General features: G+C 35.6%; 1 protein-coding gene and 1 non-coding gene across 4 annotated transcripts in view; one reads left to right on the forward strand and one right to left on the reverse strand.

The window, feature by feature from the left end:
- Positions 1 to 24,832, forward strand: part of LOC130893387 (pleckstrin homology-like domain family B member 1) — a 142,725-nt gene that overhangs the window by 43,922 nt on the left and 73,971 nt on the right. Inside the window, exon 2 of one of the 3 annotated variants that reach the window (XM_057799444.1) lies at positions 5,057 to 5,245. In XM_057799444.1, the coding sequence (XP_057655427.1) occupies positions 5,059 to 5,245 (187 nt within the window). In that variant the 5' untranslated portion in view covers positions 5,057 to 5,058. Of the gene's footprint in view, positions 1 to 5,056; positions 5,246 to 9,938; positions 10,115 to 24,832 lie in introns of those variants that run through there. The other 2 variants (XM_057799446.1, XM_057799448.1) reach the window with 2 other exon arrangements.
- Trnay-gua (transfer RNA tyrosine (anticodon GUA)) lies at positions 4,484 to 4,575 on the reverse strand. The gene is given in 2 exon segments: positions 4,484 to 4,519; positions 4,539 to 4,575. It is a non-coding gene; the product is annotated as a tRNA-Tyr (tRNA).

Consider the following 24,832-nt stretch of genomic DNA (forward strand, 5'->3'; position numbering starts at 1 on the left):
CAACGTGAAAAAATCTACATCCATCAGGAGCTTTAGCGATATAAAACGTTCAGAACAGCCTTAAAAAACCACAACTGCTGAAAATAAACTTATTGTATTGATCAGTAAACGTGATCTAGACTGAAGGGCTCTTGGAATGGCAACCCAGATCAATAAATCTAGTGATCTGCCTTTTTGTACTTCTACAGTGAAAAGGAAATTGGTAGAAGTTAGTCATTTTGAAAGAGTGGCATACAAGAAACCTCTTTTAAGACGTAAAAATAAAATTAAGAGTTTGCAGAGGGCTAAAGAATATAGAAATCGGACGCATGGGAGAGAGTTTTATGGAGTGATGAGTCAACGTTTGAGGTTTTTGGGTCTAAGACAAAAGTGAGAAGAGCTCAGGTCAAAGGAAGAACGGATATTAGATCCACGTGTAATCCCGATAGTTAAACGGCTATAAAAATTTTTGATTAAAATTTATTATGTTCTGGCCAGCGCCTGATCGTAGAAAATTTGGCTTCCAGCATGACAACGATCACAAACATTTCTTGAAGCTGTGCAAAGAGTATTTGAAAGAATTGGAAAGGTAGAATGTACTGGAAGTAATGACATTCAGCCTATTGAGTTGTTGTGGGACTAATTGGACAGGAAGTCAGAAAGCAGTGTCCTACTTCCACTTTATATCTTTAGAATATCCTGAGAAAAAAAAACGGAATGGAGGATGCCAAAATTGTGCATCGAAATAAGAATAGCTTTATTATTAATATATTCTAATTATCCACATATGTTCTTCAAAATATGAATATCAAAATGGATCGTAATGTTTTTATTTGTTGTGTATCACTAAATAGATTAGACAATATACTTTTAACCAGTAGTGTAGTTACAAAAATTATAACTACTGCCAAGTTACAACAAAAACCAAACCACTCTCCAGAAACTTCGAAACCAATAGTTTTTTCAAATTGTAAAAGAACGCGTCAGAATTTTTATATAAAAGGCATACTTAAAGAAGCAATCCCCTGGTACTTCATAATAAATTTCCGAGGGTTGTGTCAACAAAGAAACGAAATAAGTTATAGTTTAACCCTCGGGTAAAAGGAAAAACAGTATTGAAATGATAACGTTTAAAGGATACTGGAAAAAATGAAAAATTGCATACAGAGGTGCAGAAATCCTCCACTGACGTCTAAGAAAGTAGAAGAAGTAAAAGTATTTCGATTAGAAAATATGAATGAATTAATTTTGGACAGGAATTTACCTTCAATCTCTGAAGATGGTTATCGAAACAACATACCGAATAAAAAGGTCGGCTTGCATCTAAATTTCAGAAACACAAATTTAGTTCTGCCACTTACCAATCGTGTCCAGATGTCTTATGTGTGTTCTAAATAGGAAGAATTTTGTAAAATACAATGTTCAACATGAAATTATCGCTTGTGTGAAAATCATGTTCTTGAAAGTGATGTAACAAATTTCAAATCTGCCTTCGTTGTCTAGTTCCGGTTATTAAGATCACAGTTACGCTTAAGTTAATGATATTAATGTATATTAAACCAAGAACATTCATACGCTGTAAATAATAGACACTGATATGATCGTAGAAGTGCATCAAGTTGTTAGTCCATGAGTTTCCAAGTGAATTTTCAGACTCCATTGTTTCAAAGTAAATCAATAGTTTTGACAAAAAAATATGGATTTTTTGATTGTAGATAGAATTAGTTAGAAAAATTTAACATGTTGGGAAATGGTAATGAATCAAAATTGAGGTTGCAACTACTGACTATTCGATGTTATTACGTCTCATCAGAGCAGTTTAACGACACTCTTTCGGGCTTGAAAACCGAACTGAAGACAAGGTCAAAGAGCGTCGCCTCTCCTTGCAATTGCGAGCTGTTGGAGATGTTAATATCGACAAAAAGGTCAATTGACTTCACGCTCTTCAAAGGGGTTGTAATTCAATATCCGTCCATGCATTAGCCAGGAAAGTAGTTGTCTTCTCCTTTGAAGAACGACAGAATACATTTTCGAAATTATTTCAGAGGCGAATAGAAGAAATATTTTATTTTGATACATTTTACACATCTGATTTACCATCGGAATCTATATTATTGGCGACTACGCTAGATTTCTACCTGACCAGTGATTCGCAGCTGGAAGTGATAATGGCGCCAGCTAGAGTTCGCTGGAGAATGTTCAACTACATGAACCAAATAGCGACCCTCTTTGACCTTGTCTTCAGTTCGGATCTCAATTTCAAACGAGGGCTGTTAAACTCTCTGATGAGACGTAATAACGTCGAAACAAGTCAGGAGTTCAGCCACCTACCATGGCATCGAAAATCCGCTATGTTGTTTCCACTGAATAACAACTAAGTTTGCATTTTTTCTTAGGGTGTGTTCTGTGGGTTTACTAACAGTAATAGTTACAAATAGTCCAATTCGGTTATTTTGTGAGAAATTTTCAAATAAATAAATTTATTTCTACAATATCTGGAAAAAAATGATTCAACTTCTTACGTAAACCAAACTGTATGACCACCGCAATTGGTCTGGTTAAAATGCTTATGGCGAGCGATAAGTACTATTATTGAAATCATTAAAAAAACTAATTATACTCAAAAGATTAACCTATTTAACAAAATAAAATAACGATTAAAAAGTCAGTCAACTGCAAACCATAACGACAATCATAACTGATATTTCTGTTCTGTGAGTTCAAATATTGTTATTTTAGCTATATAATAATTAACTTCAATAAAATGTTGTATTGAATAATATGTTGCTCATAAAGATATCAAAGAATTACGTCATAGACACATAAAAACCGTTTGTTTATATTCAACATATCAACATTCATTGCGTAACAACCTACATGGTGATAATTAGCATTAGTTTGAATGAAATTATAAATTACGCCTTCTATATAACAAACAGTGTTGCCACTACTGAATGTAAGAGCAACCAAAAAGTGAACGTCTCGTTGTGAAAATGTAACATAAAAATATGTCGAAAGCTGTTAAATTTTTATTAAAAGTTTATAGTAAAATTATCAGCAGGTCGGGATTTTGAATTTGATTTATTGGAAACACAAGTTTATAGAAGCATAAATGTGGTTGAATTTCATTGAATCTCCTTTTTTGAATGCACCTGTGGTTGTGGACTTGTTGACGTAAACCCCATAAAAAGAAATTCAATGGGGTTAAAACACACGAACCCCATTCTTGTCACCGAAATGATAGAGTACACGACCTAGAAATTCTTCATGCAGTAATTGAAGTGTTTGATGGACACATATGTGCCACATTAATATAATCCAATTTCGTCGGAGAAACTGTGTTATCATATCGCGATATCAAGCACCAGTAACAGTCACTACTTGACCAGCTTTATTTTCAATAAAGTATGGTTCAATTATGTCCTCGACCAAACAGTGACACTTTGTGTCTTTAAAAGCTGCAATTTTCGCGATTAACAAACCCATGAAGGCGAAAATGTGCTTCTTCGTTTAGGATGATTTTATTCGAAAAATCAGAATTCATTTCTTGATGATCAATAATCCATTCAACAAACTCGCTGTGCATGGTCGTTAGGCTTCAGTAAGTAGACACAGATATTTAGTGAGTATACGCTGTACGAAGATGGTTCCAGAAGTCCCAGTTCGATATCGTTTTTATAATAAAAATCGTTAAACCGACATCACCCTGTTCATTGTTAGAAAATCTTTGACCACGGTGCCATTTTTTCAAATCGGGGAACAAAGAATAACCCAAGGGCGAATCTGGCGAATTGGGTGCATAATGATGTAGAAATTCAAACTTAAATTCATTAATTATGGTCATTGCAATAACGGATGTGTGAGCTGATGCATTGTCTTGGTGAAACAACACTTTCTTCTTATCCAAACGCGGCCGTTTTTGCTTGATTTCTTCACTCAAACATTGCAATAAGCTCGCATAACACTCGCTGTTGGAAATTTTTCCTTTTCCAAGATAATCAATGCAAACTATCCCACGGTATTCCAAAAAACCGACTCTATGACATTGTCTGCGGATGAAACGGTCTTTGCCTTCTTTGGAGCCGGCTCTTCCTTTTGAATCTATTGTTTTGATGGTTTCTTTTTTGTTTCGGGTGTGAAGTGATGGACCCACGTTTCATCCATGGTTATGGAACGGCTTTATTTCTGGGAAACAATGTCAAACATTTTTTGGAAACATCTTCATGACTCTGTTTTTGTTCCAATATTTTTAAAACTAATGTAAAAAAAATAGGAAAATGCAAGGAAGTCAGTAACGTCCTTTAAACGATTGAACACTGATAGACAGTGTCAGGAGCTTCTCAGATTCGTATGACAAACAGGAACCATACGGGAATTTCTAGTGATTTACCAGTAATTTATAATTACTCTTAACTCAATGCATATAAAAAATGAAACTATCGCCAAGAAAATTTAGTTATAATTTTAGTATACTTGAGTAAAAAATTTTAAAATTGCAAAAAATTCCTTCGAGCCGGATTTGAACCAGCGACCTATGGATGTCTACTTGAACGTTTCCACTACAGTCCACCGCTCTACCAACTGAGCTATCGAAGGTATACGTAATTTTACATCGAAACGCTTTATATACAAAACAGTTATTTCAGAATACAAAATTACACTTTCACATATTTACACTAATGATATATCGTGTTTTCTATTGAAAAATTTGTAGATTATATTTATTTTTCCAATAAAAAAACTGGTAATTATCTAAAAATCATCCCCCACCTCCTATCGACTTGTGATTGTGGGGGGTAATAAAAGAAATGTATATATAATTATATGGGGTATGGTAATAAAGCAACAAATTGATTGTATTTTAATTTTTCTTATTTTATACACTTGTCAGTACTATTACATTTCTTCGTAAATAGTTTTCTCTTTAAAAACATTCGTGGTGTAGGTAACGAGATAACGAGACAAATCCTAGGGAATCAAATTTGTTTCAATGCACAGCCGTCATTGATATTTTCGAAAAGTTTCGGCCATTTTCAGTACTCTCAGGTGAATTTTTAAAATATCTGCTTCGTTTCAGGAATGTCTGGAGTCACTCTGGCGAGTGGTGGCCATGCAACCACCTTGGGTGCCGGTAGCCCGGGGGCGTTAGAATTGACAGACGCCTCTGGAGGCCGTGCTCTTAAACTCCAAACGGATACTCCGCATTTGGTCAGCATAGGAGGAGATCGTTTAAGTACATCAGTCACTTTACATCCCATTCCACAAGGTTTGTATTTTCTTATTTTACTATTAATGTTTAAGATTTAGTCTAGATACTAATAACTAGGATATATTATGTTACTGCTTAGAAATTCCTATGTTTTGTACTTTGTTTTTTTTTTCTACTATATTTGGGATGGGGACTATCTTTAGCTTGTCACTTGATCGTTATTTTACGACCTCAATTTATGCAATTAATTTCTCAAAAATAAATAACCAATATAGCTCTGTTTCCATTTTTCTAAAATCCGTGGATACGTCCACGTCTACAAGCACTTAAAATAAAACTACTGGTCCGATATGGTAGACATTTCGACAATACTCTTCTACGAGAATGTACTTACTAAATGATAGTAATCGGACGGTAAGTACTTATCGGATTGCTCCCGTATATCGCCAATGGGGTCGTGTTTATTCACCATAGACCGCAACAAATTGAAATCACTGAGTGTTGTAGTTTATTGTGAATGTTATTACAATATTTCAAGAGGATATATATGAACCCAAAAGTGTATTAAACTCACGACCGATGGTAGCGTCAAAATTGACTGCTTTCGGCACGTGTGCACTAGTCGACTTTATGCCGGATGCACATAATTTATTTTTCCTGAAAAAAGAAAACAAGCGAAATTTATTTTAAAAAAGTTATCGGTAAAAGAATTATCTTTAAATATAAAGAAAATAGAAGTTGTATAGAGAGTGAGCAATTGAAAATTGAAATTTGGCAGGACTCATTACGTTTTGAGAAAATACTGATTTAATATTGAATAAACTATTTAGTGTAACCATCTAATTTTACTCATTTCCTGTACCAGATATACGTTGTAAAAATAAACTTTATGATGTTGTGTGTTGGTTACACTATTTGTAACTCAGAACGGCCGAAGAGGTTTGGCTAAAAATTGGTGGGAAGGTAGCTTAGAACCGGGAGTAAGACATGGGATACTTTTTATTCCATTTCCGTGTGACGTGACATAAAACGTGGTATTACAAAACGCAACAGACAGGTCACCCTCCGACTCCGCATTTCTTAAACAAATGCCGTGTTATACATCGGGAACAGCTGTAAAGAAAGCGAAGGACCATTCGGATTTGATCTTTTCTTGCCGAACAAGGCTGGAAAAGGTTTACCCGAGGCACCGAAAACACAAACACACACATTAAGAAGTCCAGACCAAGAAGACAAGAGTGTCTACATTTTGATAAGTATTCCGGTTTAGTTGTCAATTAGTACTGTGGAATTGAACATGGCTGAAAAAATACGTGCAGCAAAACGGCATTGTATCTTGGACATATGTGGTGAATTATCAGAAACACTTGCAGAAGAAATGAAGAAAAATAAAAATTAGCGTTGTTGTATACGAAAATAGATGAGTCGAAGAGATGTATATATCGCCTTTCGCGATATTCTACAAACTTTAATGTTGTCGCTTCAGTCTAACGAGATAACCAACCAACTAACCAAATCAAATGAAAATAATCCCCTCACTCTGTACTAATGATCTAGACTACGAGAAGTGTCAGTGTAAAGTGCGCCGTCAAAAAAGTAAACCAGAGTTACGCAATAAATTAAAAGAAAAAAGATGTATACCGAAATTGTGAAAATAGAAAAATTGGAATATCGAGCCATCATCAAGTACCTGTATTTAAAAGGGTTAATAGGTAAGCAGATTTACGAAGATATGCTTAATACCCTTGGTGATCAATGCCCTTCGTATGCGATCGTGAAAAATTGAACTGCAAGCTTCAAAAGAAGTAAATTTTCCATTGAAGATGATGACCGATTGGGAAGGCCAGTTTCTGTGTCAGTCCCTGACTGACACATCGATTGACTGAAATATCGATGCAGTTCATGACATGATTTTATCAGACCGTCGAATTGGGCTAAAACGGATATATGACTGACTATTTCATACGACCGCGTTCATCATAAAGTTCACGTCAATTTGGACATGAGAAAAATTGCTGCAAAATGGATCCCCAAATATTTGAATGTTGACCAAAAGCGTGCAAGGGTTCGATCTGTGCTCGATTTGAAAACGATGTAGACTTCTTAAACCGAGTTGTTACTGTGAATGAGACTTGGATACATTTCTTCGATCCAGAAACAAAGCAACAGTCGATGGAATGGCGACACTCTAGTTCTCCAAGACCTGAGAAGTTTCGTGTCCAAAAATCTACTGGTAAAGTTCTTGCTTCAGTTTTTTGGGATTGCCATGGAGTAATCATGATTGATTTTTTGCATAAGGGTAGAACAATAACTGGAGATTACTATTAGATTTTACTGACCACTCTACGGAAAAAAATTAACGAGAAAAGACACGGAAAGCTATCCAAAGGTGTTTTGTTTTTGCAGGACAACGCCCCTGCCCCCAAATCTCATGTTGCCATGCAAAAAATTCGTGATTTTAGGTTTGAATTACTAGAACACTCCCCTTATTCACCAGATTTGGCTCCGTGCGACTATCATCTCTTTCCTCAACTGAAAAGGTTTTAAATTTTCTTCCAACGAGGAGGTAATAAAAGCTGTGGAGTTCTGGTTTGCAGAGCAAGAAGAAACATTTTTTTTGAAAGGTCTACAGACGTTGCAGGATCGCTGTAATAAATGTATCCAATTAAGAGGAGAATTTGTTGAGTAATAAAATATTTTGACATTGAAATTTTGTTTGGCTCTATAGAAGGCTAAGAATTTTTCAATATATCCTCGTATTTATTGCTTCTGAGACTTCAATCACAATATGCCTCCGTTGGCGCGTTTTGTGACGGTAACTAGTCGCTCCCACTATCAAGTGGACCAGTCAAGATGCGATTTTTTTGTAAAAAATCTCTCGAGTTTGTGAAAGTTGAGTAGAAAAATTTTTTTGTCCTATTTTAAATGATTAATAAGTAATAGATTTCCTTTTCTAAGAAATATAATGTCGATATCGATGCAACCCCCTTTCCGATTCGTTAAATGACTTATAAGCCCGATACTAAGCAGGTTCCTCTTTAGAAGCTGGACCTGGTTCTGGCTCCTCATAATTATCTGTTTCATCATATTTCTTTGAAGGCTTAGGAACCGATAAGTTAAAAACGTACAAAAAAATTCTTACACCTGCTCAATCCAGAAAATAACCTATTTTTTCGGCGAAGATGATTTTCGTATAGATCAGTGTTGTGAGAGGATTTGAAAATAACATTTGGACTTTATTATATACCAAAAATCTGGTTTATTTTGATGATGTTCGAGGGCTCACGAAATGCTTTGAATAGAATTTGGTTCATAAAAATGGCGCTTACTCATTGATTCATCCAAAACCAATCTCGAAGCAGTCTTGCTGCATCATGAAAATGTAATCTGTTCCAATGGGAGACTCAGTGCATATGGATGAAAACTATGACTCAGAGGACTCAGAAACGTTTGCTCCTCAGAAAGAATATAGCTCTGATTTTCTAATTGACGAGGAACCTCGACTTTTTTCTCAGATTGAGCTCAATGACCTAGTCATAGACTAAGGTCTTTTAAAAGATGGAGTCGAATTGCTAGCTAAAGGCTAAAAAATGAAAAATCTTCATCATCCGGTAACTCATTTTTCTGGTACAGAGAGAGAGTGAGATAGATAGAATTTACTCAGAATTTCACTGAAGAGGGAAATATGGTTTATAATGACGTGCGTGGGCTCACGAAATGCTTTGAAATAGAATATGACTCATTAGAATAGCGCTTATTTATTGATTCATCCAAAATTAGCTTCAAAGCAGTCTTACTGCATAATGGAAATGTGTCAAAGAACTACACTGGACAACAACAACTGATTGGTCACCACAACACGGCTAAACTCCTTGCGAGAAAAACGTTATCAATACCACTTTAGTTCCGCCAGAAAAGGTTTTTTTTTCCACCTCTTCAGATTAAATTTGGACTAATTGAGTAGTTTATAAAATCATTGCCAAAAGATGAGGATTATTGTTTTAGATATATATTTCAAGTTCCCGAAATTGTCTGAAGCAAAGTTAAAAGAACAAGTTTTCACTGACCCCGATATAAGAAATCTTTTTTCGGATCCTCTTTTTCCTGAACCAATGGGAAAAAGCACAAGCTGGCAGCGTATAAAACTCAAGGGTGCAAGATGAGCTTAAAAATTCACTTCTTACATTCCCATAATGAAGATTTTCCTGAAAAATTTAAAAAAGAAGATTTCACCAAGATATACATGAAATCGAGAGAGAGACGGCAAGAAAGATGGTATGTCAGTATGTTAGCGGACTACTGTTGGATGCTTAAGCGAGAAACCAAAGAAGAAAACCAAAAGCGAGTTCGGAGAAACATCAAGGAAAGGAAGGAAAAGTTTCTCGATAAAAAATATCTCATGCAGCTGAAAAAAATCTATTTTTGCAGACCTGTGTAACCCATTGAACTGTATATGTATGTTTTCATAAATGTCTTTTTTAAATTATGTAAACATTCATAACAATAATTTTCGTACGTTCCCTCGTAACAAGTCTGTATCGTGAACCAATTAAGAACCCTTTTATCTGGAGGCTACGAGATAAAGATGAGCACCACGTCAGTCAGTCAGTAGTAATGATAATTAAACAAAACGTCGACGAAGTTCTAGAATAGATCGTAAACTGATGTACAGGTACCTGTGTGTTCCGGACTAGGGCTTAGTTAATCAGCCGACTTTTCGACGCCTTGAAAAAAAACGGATAAGATTTTTGAATTAGTTGGAAAACACCCAGCGGTATCTTGACGTCGGGGACGCCGGAAACGGTTGTTTTTCTTTTTGTTGTGACCTAGAAAAACAGTAGCGGCGGAAATTGTTTTGTTGTTTCTAAAGTGCTTTTGTGATTAAGGAATAGTGAAAATTTGGATTGGTACGTGCTCGTTTAAAAGGTATTTAAATCTAATTAGAATTTTATCATATTTCAATCTGTCAAGAAAATGTCTAGTTGTTGATTTAATTTAATACAGGATGTCCCGCTTAAGGACCGATACAGAGCAGATAACGTATAGAGGAGCTGAAATATACGGGACACTTTGTATAACAATATTATCGTATCTCAAGAAGTACCCCTTAAATTTGTGGTTCTTTTGGTATTTTCAAAATTGAACAGATTTAACTTTTCACTTGCTTACTAATATTGGTTTATAACCTATGACGCATCTGATTTTGATTTAAGAGGCCGGCTAATTCCTACACAAAAATAAAATCTGCTTCTATTACTTTTAAGAAAAGAATATGTTGGAATGTGAAAATTTCCTTATTATCTTTTGCATCGTTTCCTCCTGCCACGTTTTCTACATCCTCTTCACTGTTTGCATTGTCCTTTTTTTGTTTTGTAACCTTTTAAGTTTATACAATCGAACAATAGGTGGCGTTAATGTGTTGTGGCACCACTGTATTTGTCAATTTTGACGTTTGTTATTGCGAAATCTGAGGCAATTTAGAAATTGACTGATTAAATTGTTGATAGTGAACGTTTAAAATGGAAATCACTCGTGAAGGTACAGATTTTAATAATGAAGTACCATTAGAGAAAACTGTTAACGATTGGTTAGTAGAATTTCGTTAAGGTAAGTGTGAGTGTTGAGAAGGGCGGTCAAAATCGGCTGTCATTCCGAGAAACATCGATGCTGCGTCCAACATAATTAAAGATCGGTTTGTGACACCAAAAAATAATCAATATCCTAAAATCAACCGGAATCGACGCACAAGATCTAAAGATCCTAACCGGACTTTACTGGCACCAAACAGCAACAGTCAAAATCGAAGGGTTCGCATCAGAAGAGATAGCAATATGAAGAGCCGTGCGACAAGGACGTGTTTTGTCTCCCCTACTGTTTAAACTCTACTCTGAGGCAGTATTCAGCGAAGCCCTCGAGAATACAACTGCAGGCATAAAGATCAATGGAAACATTATAAACAATCTTCGTTACGCAAATGATACCGCAGATAATCAATCTCTCGTGGACATTATTGTGGAATATAGCGAGCAATTGGGCCTTTATATGAATACGTTCAAGACCAAACTATTGGTATTCTCAAAAATACAAAGAAATGCCACCCTAAGTCTCCATTGAGAGATCATTGAACAAGTGTTATCTCTAAGATACCTGGACACGCTCGTCAACCAGCAATGCGACCCAAAACTCGAAATCAGAGCCAGAATTGAGCAAGTGCGGAAAATTCTGAACAACATGAGGACACTTCTGGCAAACCGCAACCTCAGCCTGGAACTCCGGACCAGAATGCTTCGCTGTTACATCTTTCCTGTTCTTTTGTGCGGATGCGAAAGTTGGACCATGGATGCGGCCACCGAGAAGGAAATTGATGCGTTCGAAATGTACGCCTACAGGCGAATGCTGCGGATTTCTTGGACGGAATATAAGACAAACATAGAGGTCCAACAGCAAATGGGTAACTTCTCACGACAATCAAGGAGAGAAAGTTGCAGTACCTAAGCTATAATAAGAGGCAACCCATATGAGATTCTCTGCCTAATAATAGAAGAACGAAGGAAAACGGTCGGTCGGCTATAGACAAAATTCATGGCTGAAAGACTTGCGCAGATGGCTCGGAAAGACGTCTAAAGAAATTTTCAGAGCTGCAGTTTCTCATGCGACAATAGCTATTAGGATCGCCAACTTCCGTCAGAAAAATATGTTCCAGATGGATTCCGTATAAAGCCCAACTGGTTATTTGAAAGAGAAAAGCAACGAATTAATGTCTCATCGTCGTATTTACCCGATTTACAGACTTTCAAAACAATGTTTTCTACGATATCCGCTTCAGAGTGATAACAGAATTGGTTTTGTCAGAAAAAAAATACCTCGTATCTAAAACCCATTTCGTACTCTACAGGTTTTCACTCTCAACCAACTCTTACTAGAAAAGCGATTTCAGAATCATACGTTATACAGGGTGTCTCAAAAATATCTGAAATAACTATTTCAAGAGTGATTGTTAGCAAACAGGGCGCGGGGTAGGGGTCGTTCCTTAAATGTTACATTATCGACTGCACAACATTGCGGAAGCTCCAAGCAATTCAACAATTTTAGCTTGGATCCAGACATTAAATACTACTGGTAACAGTAGCAGATTATATAATCCGAAAGCCTCGACTCAGCGTCAGAAAGCGTGATTCTCAACTGGGATAATCAAAAGCGAAAATTCAGATTGTGAAAGCTCTGCATAAAAAAGATTATGTTATAAGATCGAATTTAGTAAATGCTATGTTAGAGAGATTTAACAATTTCAACATGTTCTTCAGCGATGAGGCACATTCTCATTTGGATGGATACGTAAATCGCCAAAATTGTCGTTTTTGAGGAGAGAAGAATCCAGAGACCTTACATAAACGCCCGATGCATAGCAAAAAAAACACCCTGTGGGTCGCTATGTCGGCGAAGTGCATTATTGGGCCTTACTTTTATGAAGAAACAGAGGACATGCATTGACTGTAACTTCTGCACGCTATGTCGAAATGATACGCAATTTTTTCGGGCCTCAACTACAACAATGTGAGCATTATAACTTGCTAACATGGTTTCAACAGGATGGGGCCACATTGTACACCACCAACAACTCTTCAGCTACATTGCACGAGTTGTTACTGGAAAAGGTGATTTCACGACGAGGTTATATTGAATGGCCTCCTCGCAGTCCTGACTTGATCCCACCTGGTTTTTTCTTGTGGGGTTATCTTAAGAGCATGGTCTACGAGGATAATCCACGAAATTTGATAGATTTAAAAAATAATATCAAAGAAAAGATCAGGAGTATTCCGCGACCACTTTTTCAAAAAGTTTTTGAAAATATACGGTTTGAAAAGTGCCGTCAACATGATGGTCGTCATTTAAACAATGTCGTGTTTAAAAAGTAAATTTTTGTTTCTTATCTTTTAATTCATACCAATAAATAAATATAAAAATAAGTATAATGAATTTTTTCTCCAACTAAAGTAGTTGGGTCGTTACGAGACACCCTGTACTTTAGCTAATGGTAACTGTTGAAATTTCTCTTAACCTATCAACGCAAATTAAAATATTTCGAGGCTTAACATCGGGTAATATAAATCAAAAAAGTGACGCCCACGTATATAATTATTAGAAACATCTTTTACTTTGAAGTAATTCCATGTTTTTGGCTTCGACACGTGATACACATCGATTGCACTGAGTTAAATAAGAACGTGCGGTGAAAAAGAAGTTATTTTGTTTGTTTTGTATTTAAAAATACTTTCGGGGAGGCGGATGTGTGTCTGTACGTAATGTCTTGTTGTCATCGACATGTGTTTTTTATTCGGCTAGTCACTTTGTTTGCTGCATCATTGTTGGCATTAATTTGAATACTACAGTTCCACAATGTGTATACACATAATGCGAAAAAAATGAAAAATACAGTTTGAATTATAATTTAATGCTACAGGTTTTAGATGAAAGCTTATAACTGGTATAGGTGCTAAGATATTTATTTTTTTTATAATAGGAATACCAAATATACAGCAAAAAGATATGAGGCGATTCTATGAGACCTCTGGTGGTATTCTCTTCTAAAAAATGTTCTAAAGAATTGTACATAGGGTAATTGTATTTCCAAATTAGAAAAAAATAGAGCAAAACTCAAAGACTAACCATTTTTGTAGGTTAAATATTAATACATCTAAGTTGATACTATTTCCATAGTTTTTTTTTATTGACTTCAAAGTTACAATTGGACAAATCTCTAGTAGTCACCCTTTAAAAATCATATACAGCCCCGAATGTTTCAGTGCTCCAGAAAAAACTAACGGGCGAATAGTTTTACAATAAATTGTCTGACACACTGAGAGTTATCCATATGTTGCATCACACGAGTTTCATGATTTTTTGGCTCTTTGTCGCAGCTAGTCACATTTGTGGAAATCCCTCCTCCATAGTGTGATGTTATATATATTTTTCAAATTATATTTGACTGAAAACAGCGGTTTCTAAATCAATTTTATCTCTATTTGGATTATTTGTTAATGAAATTAACATCAAATCAGATATTTAACAAAACAAAAAAAGATTCACAATATTAATTGAAGAAATTAACAAAACAAAAACAATTATATTAATTAAATACATGAACTTAATAATCTTGAGTCCATGGAACATTAGCTGTGTGGACATTGTTTTCATCCAACTATTCAGCATCATCGTCACGATATTTAGGACCACTCCCACCCCCTTGTCACACTCTGTCGACCCCCTACCACCCCCTTAAGGATTGACGTAATTTATGGATGGCCTCATGTAAATTTTCTTTTTCTGTATTCTGCAGTTTAACTAATAATGAGTGATTTTTTAAGAGGTATTGGATTTAAAAAAAATTTCAAAAAATTGATAAAATCTTTATTGGAATCGATAGAACGATCAGTATAATTGAATGTTTGAAGATGATTCATGCAAATGTTGGCCGCGCCCATGCGCAAGGTCCAATTTTGGCACAATCTCTCCAGCATAACGGCCGATATTTCACGAATAAACTCTTCAATATTCGCTTCCAGTGCGTCAATCGTTGCTGGTTTATCCCTGTAGACATTAGCCGTAACATGGCCCCACAAGAAATAGTTCAAAGGCGTTAAATGTCCATTTCTTCCATTTTGGGCAAAAAAGATTCGTCAATAATCACACGGTAGCGCTCGCCATTCACAGTAACGTTCCGGCCATCGTCGCTTTTGAATAAATATGGCCCGATGATGCTACCAGCCCATAATCCGCACCAAACAGTGACTTTTTCGGGGTGCATTGCAATGCTTCTTGCTGGTTTTCACTACAGACGCGGCAATTTTGCTTGTTGACTTAACCATTCAACTAGAAATTAGCTTCGTCGTTGAACACCATTTGTCGATAAAAAAGTGGATCTCTCTCCAACTTTGCCAGCACTCATTCACCAAATGATAGACGTTATGGGAGATCGTATGGCTTCAGTTCTTGCATAAGGCGTATCTTATAAGGTTTTACATCCAAATCCATCCACGTAGTGGGTCATCAGTAACACCGGCGGATACAGCCGTAATATTTTTTTCGGTCCTCACTGTACGTTAGCGTATTAATGGTTAAATATCCAATAGTGTAGACTGGGTTCGAAATTCAGTCATAAGCTTACGAATATACGAATAGTTCCCTCAGTAGACCAATCTAAATGCCCATAAATTGAAAGATGTGGGGGATGCACTATCTTAACCGAATTTGATAGAGAAATTCAATAATTTGCAAACGTTGTTCGTTCGTAATTCGATTTATGATTAAATTATAGACCAAACTGAACAAGTTTGACAATGACACAAGATACAATTCACGCGTGATCTGTTGAAAATAGTGTTGCCAAAAAGATACCGGCAGAAAAAAGACTTTTTCGGTTATTTCAAGTTCTGTTTTTGATATTTTGCAAGTAGCAGTAGGAGCCATATCCAATTCTTCGATTCGGTTTTCCATACATCTTATTTACAACAGCGTCAGAATTAAATGGATACAATCCCAAAACCATTGATGATGATGATTCAAGTACTTCTTTTAATAAAGGGCAGAATGTTGTTGTCTTCATTAAAACACAATTAACACTCTGGTTTAGACTGTCTCTTTCAATAGACCAAATTAATAATCGTGTACACCGACAAATCGGGACTATAAGGAGGCTGTTCCAGTATTTCCCAACTCAATTAGTTCATCCTTTCTATCGTAATCCGAGATGTATGCGGTCTGGCGTTATCTATATCACACTACTGAATGGAATATCGCGTCCATTTGATCTGTAGACAGGTTTCGTCGTGATTTTTAGAAGTTTATTATAATACTGCGCGTTCACAGTTCGTTATTCAGTGAGAAAATCAACCGCAATTACTCCCAAAATACGATACACAACATCTTCCTCGCTGATAGGTAACCTTCGCTTCAACTGGCGCACCTTCGTCTTTCTTCGACTACTTCATCGACGCGCTTTCATTCTCTGGAATATAGTGGTGTCCCAAGTCTAGTCAGTGATGAATATTCGGCGCAATAAATTTTCTCCTTCCTCTTCATACCGCTGCAAGAGACTCCCAGCGTTTGAATTCTGCTCAAAATTCAGAAGTCTCGATACCTATTTGGCTGAAAATTTGCGATAATCGTCTTGGAGAGTCACTCATCTACGAATAATGATGCTTTGCGCAACAGACATTGGTACGTCCTTTTCGCTCATGGCTAAGTGGGGTTACGCTGTCCCGGCTGCTCCCTACGCTTCACATCCAATGAAGCAGTTTCACGACACTTGATTTTTCACTAATTTATTAAAAAATTCCGGTTTATTTTTTAACTACCCTCGTAAAACATAGCGCGTTAGAAGTTATCTGGATTCCTGGACATTGGGGACTTAAAGATAATGAAATAGCCGATTCTATTATCTTTGACCAAAAACGCGCTCACTTATGGCTCTAAGTACACTAAAAAGTGAAGTTACGTAGAGGCTGCTCTCTACGCTTCGTAACATCCAACGAAACTACTTTCACTTAATTTTTCGTTCGTTTATTCAAAAATTCCGATTTATTTGTTAAATACCCTCCTAGAACATTAGGCGTTAGGTTATCTGGATCCCTGGACATTGGGGACTCGAAGATAATTAAATCGCCGACAACTTGAGCATATTGCTGACAGTCATGCATCAAACTTCGTTCCTCAGGTTGAATTTCTGGATAGGAATCGTTGAACTTGATAACAACAATGGAACAAAATGAACAAATGTGTGTGCTTTCATGATTATTTGAAAAATCTGTTCGTTTAAAGTGAAGGCTGTGGTGATTGGAATAGAATAATGGTATAAGTTCCTGAAATGATTGTATTGAGGTCGGTCCTCAATGAAAATACAAAATTTTCGATTCAACTATTGTTTAAAGTAAATAAAAAAATTTTATTCATTCTGATCGTTGCAGGAAACTTCACACTTCTTTATTGCTAAAATGTATTTCAAAATAATAAAATTTGTTATTAACTGATTAACTCGGTTACTGGTTTTTATGTGAAAATAATTGTATTAATAATAAAGTTTAATAAATAATTTTATTCAGTTTAAAATATGAAGTATATTAAAGGCGCGGCTTAAAATACGAAACACACTGTACAAAGACACACAATAATGCAGTTCACGATGCCTTGCCATGAAAACAAAACAAAAACAATCCCTTTATATTCACGTAAACGGCAATCTTCATCCGACCTTCACCAATGCCGATGGACAAAGTTCATTCAACGTGGTTCATTGACCGAAAAGGTTTCGTCTCATCAACTCTCTGCTAAAATCCTGAATATATTTACGAGAATTACATCGAAGATAAGATGATTCATTATGCATCTGAAAGTAAGCGATTTGTCATCATCTTGATTATCTTAACTATTTTACTTCTGTATGGTTATTCCGAATTTATTTTGTCTTTAGTAACTTTAAAGTTTTTGGAAAAAATTTGAAATGCAATTTTGAAACGAAGAAATAATGTTAATAAAACTGGTCGACAAAAAAATTTTTTTGTAGTTACACAAGAATGAACAATAAAATGGACTTATACAAATACGAAAATATGAAAAAAATAATTGTAACACGTAAGGTTTTTATATTACATTTATAAAATCATATTCATTGGTAAAATATTTAATATTTCTTAAAAAAAATAATTTCATGTTTTTTAAATCATATATATTGACAATATTTATAGTTTAAATCTAATAATATAATATTTTTAATAGATGCCTCGCATCTATTAAAAACAAAAATTTTTAAAAAATCACTTTAAATATCAATTGGCTCTAGTTTTTCCTTTTATGAGGGGTTGTACAGGGTGCGGCAGCATAACTTCCTTTTTTAAAAAGTTCGCCATTTAGTCGGTAGATGTCGTAACGGAGTGCTAGTGGTCTCGTTCGAGAGGGGGGACTATAAAGTTTTGTCCCGGCACAGTTCAGTCGCCATCATGCGTTGGAACAGTGAGGAGCGTGCGTTTGCCGTTGAGGTTTACTTTTCGAGCGGATGTTCTGTGATCGCAACCCAGCGCGCCTTTCGGAATCGCTTTAATTTAGCCCCCTTGGCCCCTGTCCCGGACCGGAAATCAATTGTTACGTGGGTCACTACGTTCAGACAAACTGCAAGTGTGACAAGACGAAGAACTGGAGTCCCTCGGCCCATTAGATCACCGGAGAACATTGAGTTAGTTAGAACTTCAGTGTTGCGATCACCACGGCGTTCTGCGCGCAAACATGCGTCTGCCCTTGGACTTTCCGATCGTTCTGTGAGGAGAATACTTCATGATGATCTTCATTTTCATCCATACAAGATGGCAATTGTGCAGGAACTTTCTGAACGTGACTTCAATTCTCGGAGGAACGCGTGTGAGGTTTTTCTGGAAGTCGTTCCTGAGGACGCTATTGTTTTTTTAGTGATGAAGCCCATTTTCATTTGTGTGGATCCGTAAACAAACAAAACATGCGCTACTGGGCTGATACCAATCCTCGACAATTGCATCAACGGCCTTTGCATTCACCTAAAGTCACAGTGTGGTGTGCAATTTACTCACGTGGAATTATTGGTCCCTGGTTCTTTGAGGAAAATGAAGTCACAGTGACAGTGAATTCGCACCGGTATGTAAACATGTTACAGGAATTTTTTTTCCCACGGCTAGATGAGTTGGACTTAGGGGACACTTGGTTCCAACAAGACGGAGCAACGGCACACACTTCAAGAACATCGATGGCTGTTTTGAGGGAACACTTCCCAGAACGCCTTATCTCAATTAGGGGCGATTTGGAGTGGCCAGCCCGCTCTCCCGATTTGACCCCTTGTGATTATTTCCTATGGGGTTTTTTGAAATCCCGTGTGTATGTGAACCGTCCAAGGACCCTACAAGATTTGAAGACGAACATCCAGGAAGAAATTGCCAACATAACGCCTGCTATGCTGGCAAGAGTCATGACAAACGCCAGAAATCGGTTTACTCAGTGTATGGAGAATGGGGGACGTCACCTAACTGATTTGATCTTCAAAACTCAGTAAAACAAAACTTTATGTATGTGCCTGTATTATAAAAAACGAATAAAAATTTTCTGATTCATACAATAAGTTTTATTAACTTTTGAAAAAAGGAAGTTATGCTGCCGCACCCTGTACTTTCTCTTTTTAAAAACAAACAGTAATAACCCATCTTGGCTGAATCTCATCGTCCTTGATACCGAATTTCCATTGTTCCAATATCTTGGATCCTTTCACCCTGCTCATCACTGAGAGCTCCCAAATTTTCGGGAAAAAATGTCAGGTGGGAATGAAGGAAATGAATTTTCAATGACATTCGAGCACCAAGAGATTTGCCAACTATTGGTGGTTTCGATCCATAATGTTGCCCAAAAATTCCCTACACTAACAAATGCCTTTCATGCTTTAAGTTCCTGTCTGGTGAGCTTTTTTACAAAATTGTCATCGTCCATCAATTTTCTTATTTGTAGCCCAATAAAAATACCTTCAATTAATTTGGCATCACCCAACTGGGGAAAGTTTTCTCTAAGGTATTTGAATCCATCACTCTCTTTATCAATAGCCTTTACAAATTTTTTCATCAATCCAAGTTTAATGGGAAGGAGGGCAGAAGGACATTTTTTGGAATATACAAGGGGTGTAACTTGATATTTTGAGATTCCGGTTGAAACTCACTTCTTGCTTACCATTTTTTTTAACATAGTGTTGATCTACTGCCCGACTATGCCATAGACAAAGAAAACAGATATGTTTCGTAAACCCTCCCTGAAGTCCCTTTAAAATTCCAAACACTTTCAGGTCCCTACAAATCTGCCAATGATACTAGTTAATTTTCTTTCATTCTAATATTTTCTTTAGTTTCTTTCATCTTCACAAAATGAGCAACTGGTATAGACGGTTTTAAATTTCAATTGTGTAACAATACAGATTTATTTAGAATCAATAAATAGGCGTCATTCACTGGAATTATGATCAATATCAAGTTCGTTCTTTAGACCATCAATATCCGTGCACGCACACAACTAATTTTCCATTCTGTAGAATGCAGAAAATGTAGCATTTTTTTTCTAAAGGTTGTAATTTCTGTTTCTTTACTAACAAGTTCCATTCCTTAAGACGAGAAGCAAGAAATTCAGACTGTTGCTTTGATAACCCCAAATCACATGCTAAATCATTCGACTCACTTTGAACAACTCGTCCATTGCACCAATGACACTCAACAACTAACACAGCACGCGTGGAGGGCCCACTGCTTGTCTTGGTCTCCAATTAAAGTACCAAAATATTTGAAATAGGCTTTGACTCCGTATTTTCGTATTTACAATCACTTTTTGCACTACGAACAGAGAACCACTTACTATGAAACTCAACAAAATACTAATTTTCAATATTTATTATTGTGAATAATACAGTTCAGGTATTTTTTCGGCCCTTTATAAAATTACCTACCTGTTAATGTAAACAGGGATAATTAAGCTATTGAAAAGTGGTACGTGTTAGTGCTTAATAAATATTTTTTCTATTATTAGACGGGTATTTCCATTTTGAAAATAAACGTCTCGCCTGTGTTAGGAAAATCTTGTTGGCCAATGTAATTCATTCACTCGGTACTTTTTTCTCAAAATACAGTTAACAAGAAACACAATTTAAATTATACTTAAAGGGTTATTTTATTCAATAGCGCGTAATTTTTGCTTATGCTGGACGAGGCGAATTTTTTTGGAATACTCTCCGTCTAAACTGTTGCTAATTTTCGGCTTCCCAACTTTTATCATATACTTTTCTACTCAATATCGCCAAAAACTTCAATTCAATAGGACCAACTAGGGGAACATTTGTGGGATTATCTTCTTTCGGTACAAATGCTATGTAGTGAGCCTCTAATCAATCTCTGGTTATTCTGGTGTAGTGACAAGAGACTAAAATATTATTTCTTCATTAGGAAGATGTGTATTAATAAAATCAACCAATTGTGACCAAAACCAAAACTTTGTCTTCAAATTTGTTTTTGGATTTACGAGTATATTTCACGCCCTTGGGATAATTTCCTATGTCATCCGTGTGAAATCCATCATCGTCTCTAATTTTTGATTTGTAAAATGGTGTCTGCTTAATTCACAACAGCATATCGAAATTCTGCACAACTGATCTTCAGTATATTTTGAACATTTCTCCCTTTTCCGATGTTTAACTCCCTTTCTCTTTAGTTCTCGAATGATGGTCAAGTAGGAAACCCAAAATCAGCAAGACAACCTTCGAGTTGATGTTCCTATTTTATCTTTTGTGTATTCCATCAATCTATTTGATAAGGCATCGTTTAAATCTTTAGACCACCCACTTTTTGGAAGGTTTAAACATGGTATTCCTTATTCATAATACTTATTTTTTTTATAAATGGTCGAAAGTGCAATACTCTGCTCGAAATATATTCACCATATCAGTTTTTGATCGTCTAACTAAACTGGATATACTTTTTCTGATACTAACTTTGTTAAAGTTAAAATTTGAAAAAATTACAATATGAAAATTGATACATAAAGTCCGTGTTTTCTACTGGCAACTAGGTTATTCATAATTAAATTAGAGGCAACGAATTTTTTCCGGAAAAATTTCTTACACATTACTACGTATTATACAGAAAAATAAATGAGATGAAAAAATTTTTTGGGACATGTTTATAGACAGTTTTTCGGTCAACATGCGTTGTATAAAACTACAATTTGTGGATGAGGAAGGGAGAGCTTACCGTTTGCGGAAACCCAGAAAATTCTATCAGTTAGGGAATTATGGAAGAATGATAATATGTTACCATGTAGATTGTATTGAGTAAGTTTATTTAGTATTGCACTTATTGATATAGAGACGAAAGCGCCTTTAATGTCTAAAATAGCTGCAATAACGTCCTGATGGTTATTTATTGCAAAAGTGATATTTGTTTGCAAGAGAACAAGGATTATTGTATATTGTGCGCCAGGAATAAGTTTCTATTTTTCAAGGAACTATTGGAGTCTTTTTTTGATTTTTTCAAGAAGTTTGCAGGTAGTGCAAGTGATTGAGATTGGACGAAACCTGCTTTTTTAATTGGAATGATTATAAAGTTGCGCTATGCATCAGGGAATTGGTGAGTATTCGAAATAATGTTATAGATGTTAAGAAGCTTGGCGAGAGACGAATCGGATAGTTTTTCAAGGAATATCTAGAGGACATCATCAGAACTGGCAGCAGAATTTTTGCAGGACGATAGCGCGAATTTTAGTTCATTCAGATTGAAAGGGGCATTGACGGACGCAATATCGAGAGGATTCAGCTGAAGTGTGGTGTTTATAATGTTGAATTAAACAGTATCCTTCAAACTTTTAAATTTATATTTCCTCCCCATAAACATATCGCCATATGTACTGATTCTCTTTCATCCATACAATCAATTGAAACCATATTCACCGACCATCCTTTAGTCCAAAACATTCACGACATCTACCAAACTCTCATTGCTCTTGATATAACAGTCTCTCTCATCTGGCCTCCATCGCACACTGGAATTGCTGGAAACGAATCTGCAGTTAAATCTGAAATCCCAGTTCAGTTTGCCAATAGTCTGAAGACTAACTTCAAAAATCTGTCCTGTCTGCCAAAGTTGTCACGTTCCTGTGTCTGTTAAGCACATCCTCACCGACTTCAGAGAATATTCTACCGCATACCAGCAGTTTGATATGAAAACTATCTCAAGGAGACACTTAACTGCCCGACGGAAATGAAGAAAATCATAGATTTTGTAACAGCCCTTTATTTAACTTACGTATCATATGATTGTTTTTGTGTGCCAATGACCAGCGCTGTCGAGGCACGTTAAATAAAAAAAAAACTTTTACAACAAACAAACAATTGTAAACTGAGAAAGACAGTAGATCCTTTATAATCAGATTCAGCGCTAGTTTGGAACCCAATAATCAGGCTATTTTGACGACTAGCGTCGTGGGGGATCAAGTTGCTGTTAGAGAAAAAATTTTCAAACAAAAAGTTTTATGGCTGTTAAAAAAACTCAGGAGGAAGGTTGGGTTAGTCAATATGAATCCCATCTAGATTTTTTGGGTCATAAAAGCCAATAGAATTGGTTAAAATACAAAATGTATATAACCTTTTTTGTAGAGCTTTTTATTGGTTTGATATTTTGTTCTAAATTTTTTTTCCTAAAATCGATATTTCCGAAGTAAAATTGTTAAAACTTTAAAGGGTGCTAGGGGTCAAAGAAACTTCATCAGTAAAAATCCTTTTAAGGATCATCTCTTATTGAGAAAATTTCAGTAAAATCTTTTCGGAACTACTCCCCATGATCTACTTGGCACCTCGCAATGTTTTCCAGTGTTATTGACAGTGAATATACAGGATGCTGCTGTATAACTTAAATTTTTATTTTTAAATGTGCGCCATTCAGTTGGTTCATGTCGTAGCAGAGCACTTTTAGAAATCACTTCAATTTAGCCCCGTCAATCAATGGACTAGAAATCAATTGTTATGTAGATCGCTATTTTTAGACAAACTACAAATGCGACAAAACTAAGAACTGAAGTCCCTCGGGCCATTTAATGTTACGTGAAAACATGCGTGTGCCCTTTGACAAATCGATCGTTCTGTAGGAAGATTCTCATTAGAATGTGTCAAATGTAATACCTTAAAAGCATTTGTCCTGTCCAACGATTTTTCTTTTGTTGAAAATTTAGTAATATCATTTAAAATGACCGTATTAAATTTTACACTAAAAATTAAGTTATTATTACTTTCCACGTATCTAAAAATAGCCTATAAGCTTATCAGAGTGTTTTGATAAAAAAACATATTAATGATTGGTTTTTTTTTAAATTATTAACAAAATTATTACACATAAGTATACTTTCGACATAAGAACAAAAATTATAATGCACAATGGATTAAAAAAATAATCGGTAATATGCCGTAATAACGCGGTTACGGGCATAATATAACGGTACGGGCGAGGACGTGTCGAATATGATGATTGGTTATAAACAAAAAAACAAATGCTACGCAATCGTTCGCTAAAAACCACTGATGTACAGTTTTGAATTATGTTTAAAATGGTACGTTCATTTGTAATTAAATTTTTAATTATCCGTTGCGTTATTGGGTCAAATTAAACGCGAATCGAATCATTTTCTACGTTATAATCAGTACCTATATAAAAAACTGAAACAAATCCATTTTCATAAATTTGCATATAATAAAAAATAGGATAAAAACCTATAAAAACAATAATTTTTAACTGTAACTTATGTTACATATGATTTCCTATATACTAGAAAACATACCTAAAACAGTTGGAAAATCTCAATTTTTGAATGATTTAGTTTGGAAGAAAATTATTAATTTGCTAAGAAAGTTCTCATCTTCCATTCTGTTCTTCATCTACTTTATTAATGTTTTGTTGAAGTGTCGAGGTTAACTTTCGCACTATTCTTCAATATTTACCTCATAATCAGGTCCTGATCCTTCTCTTAAGCTCACCACATACATTATGTTATTTTGCATCAACTTGAAACCCACCTATATACAACTACATGTTATTCTAACACCTCCTGGATGTGTAT

The sequence above is a fragment of the Diorhabda carinulata genome, chromosome 4, assembly GCF_026250575.1.
Source record: "Diorhabda carinulata isolate Delta chromosome 4, icDioCari1.1, whole genome shotgun sequence".
In the NCBI taxonomy this organism is placed as follows: Eukaryota; Metazoa; Arthropoda; class Insecta; order Coleoptera; family Chrysomelidae; genus Diorhabda; species Diorhabda carinulata.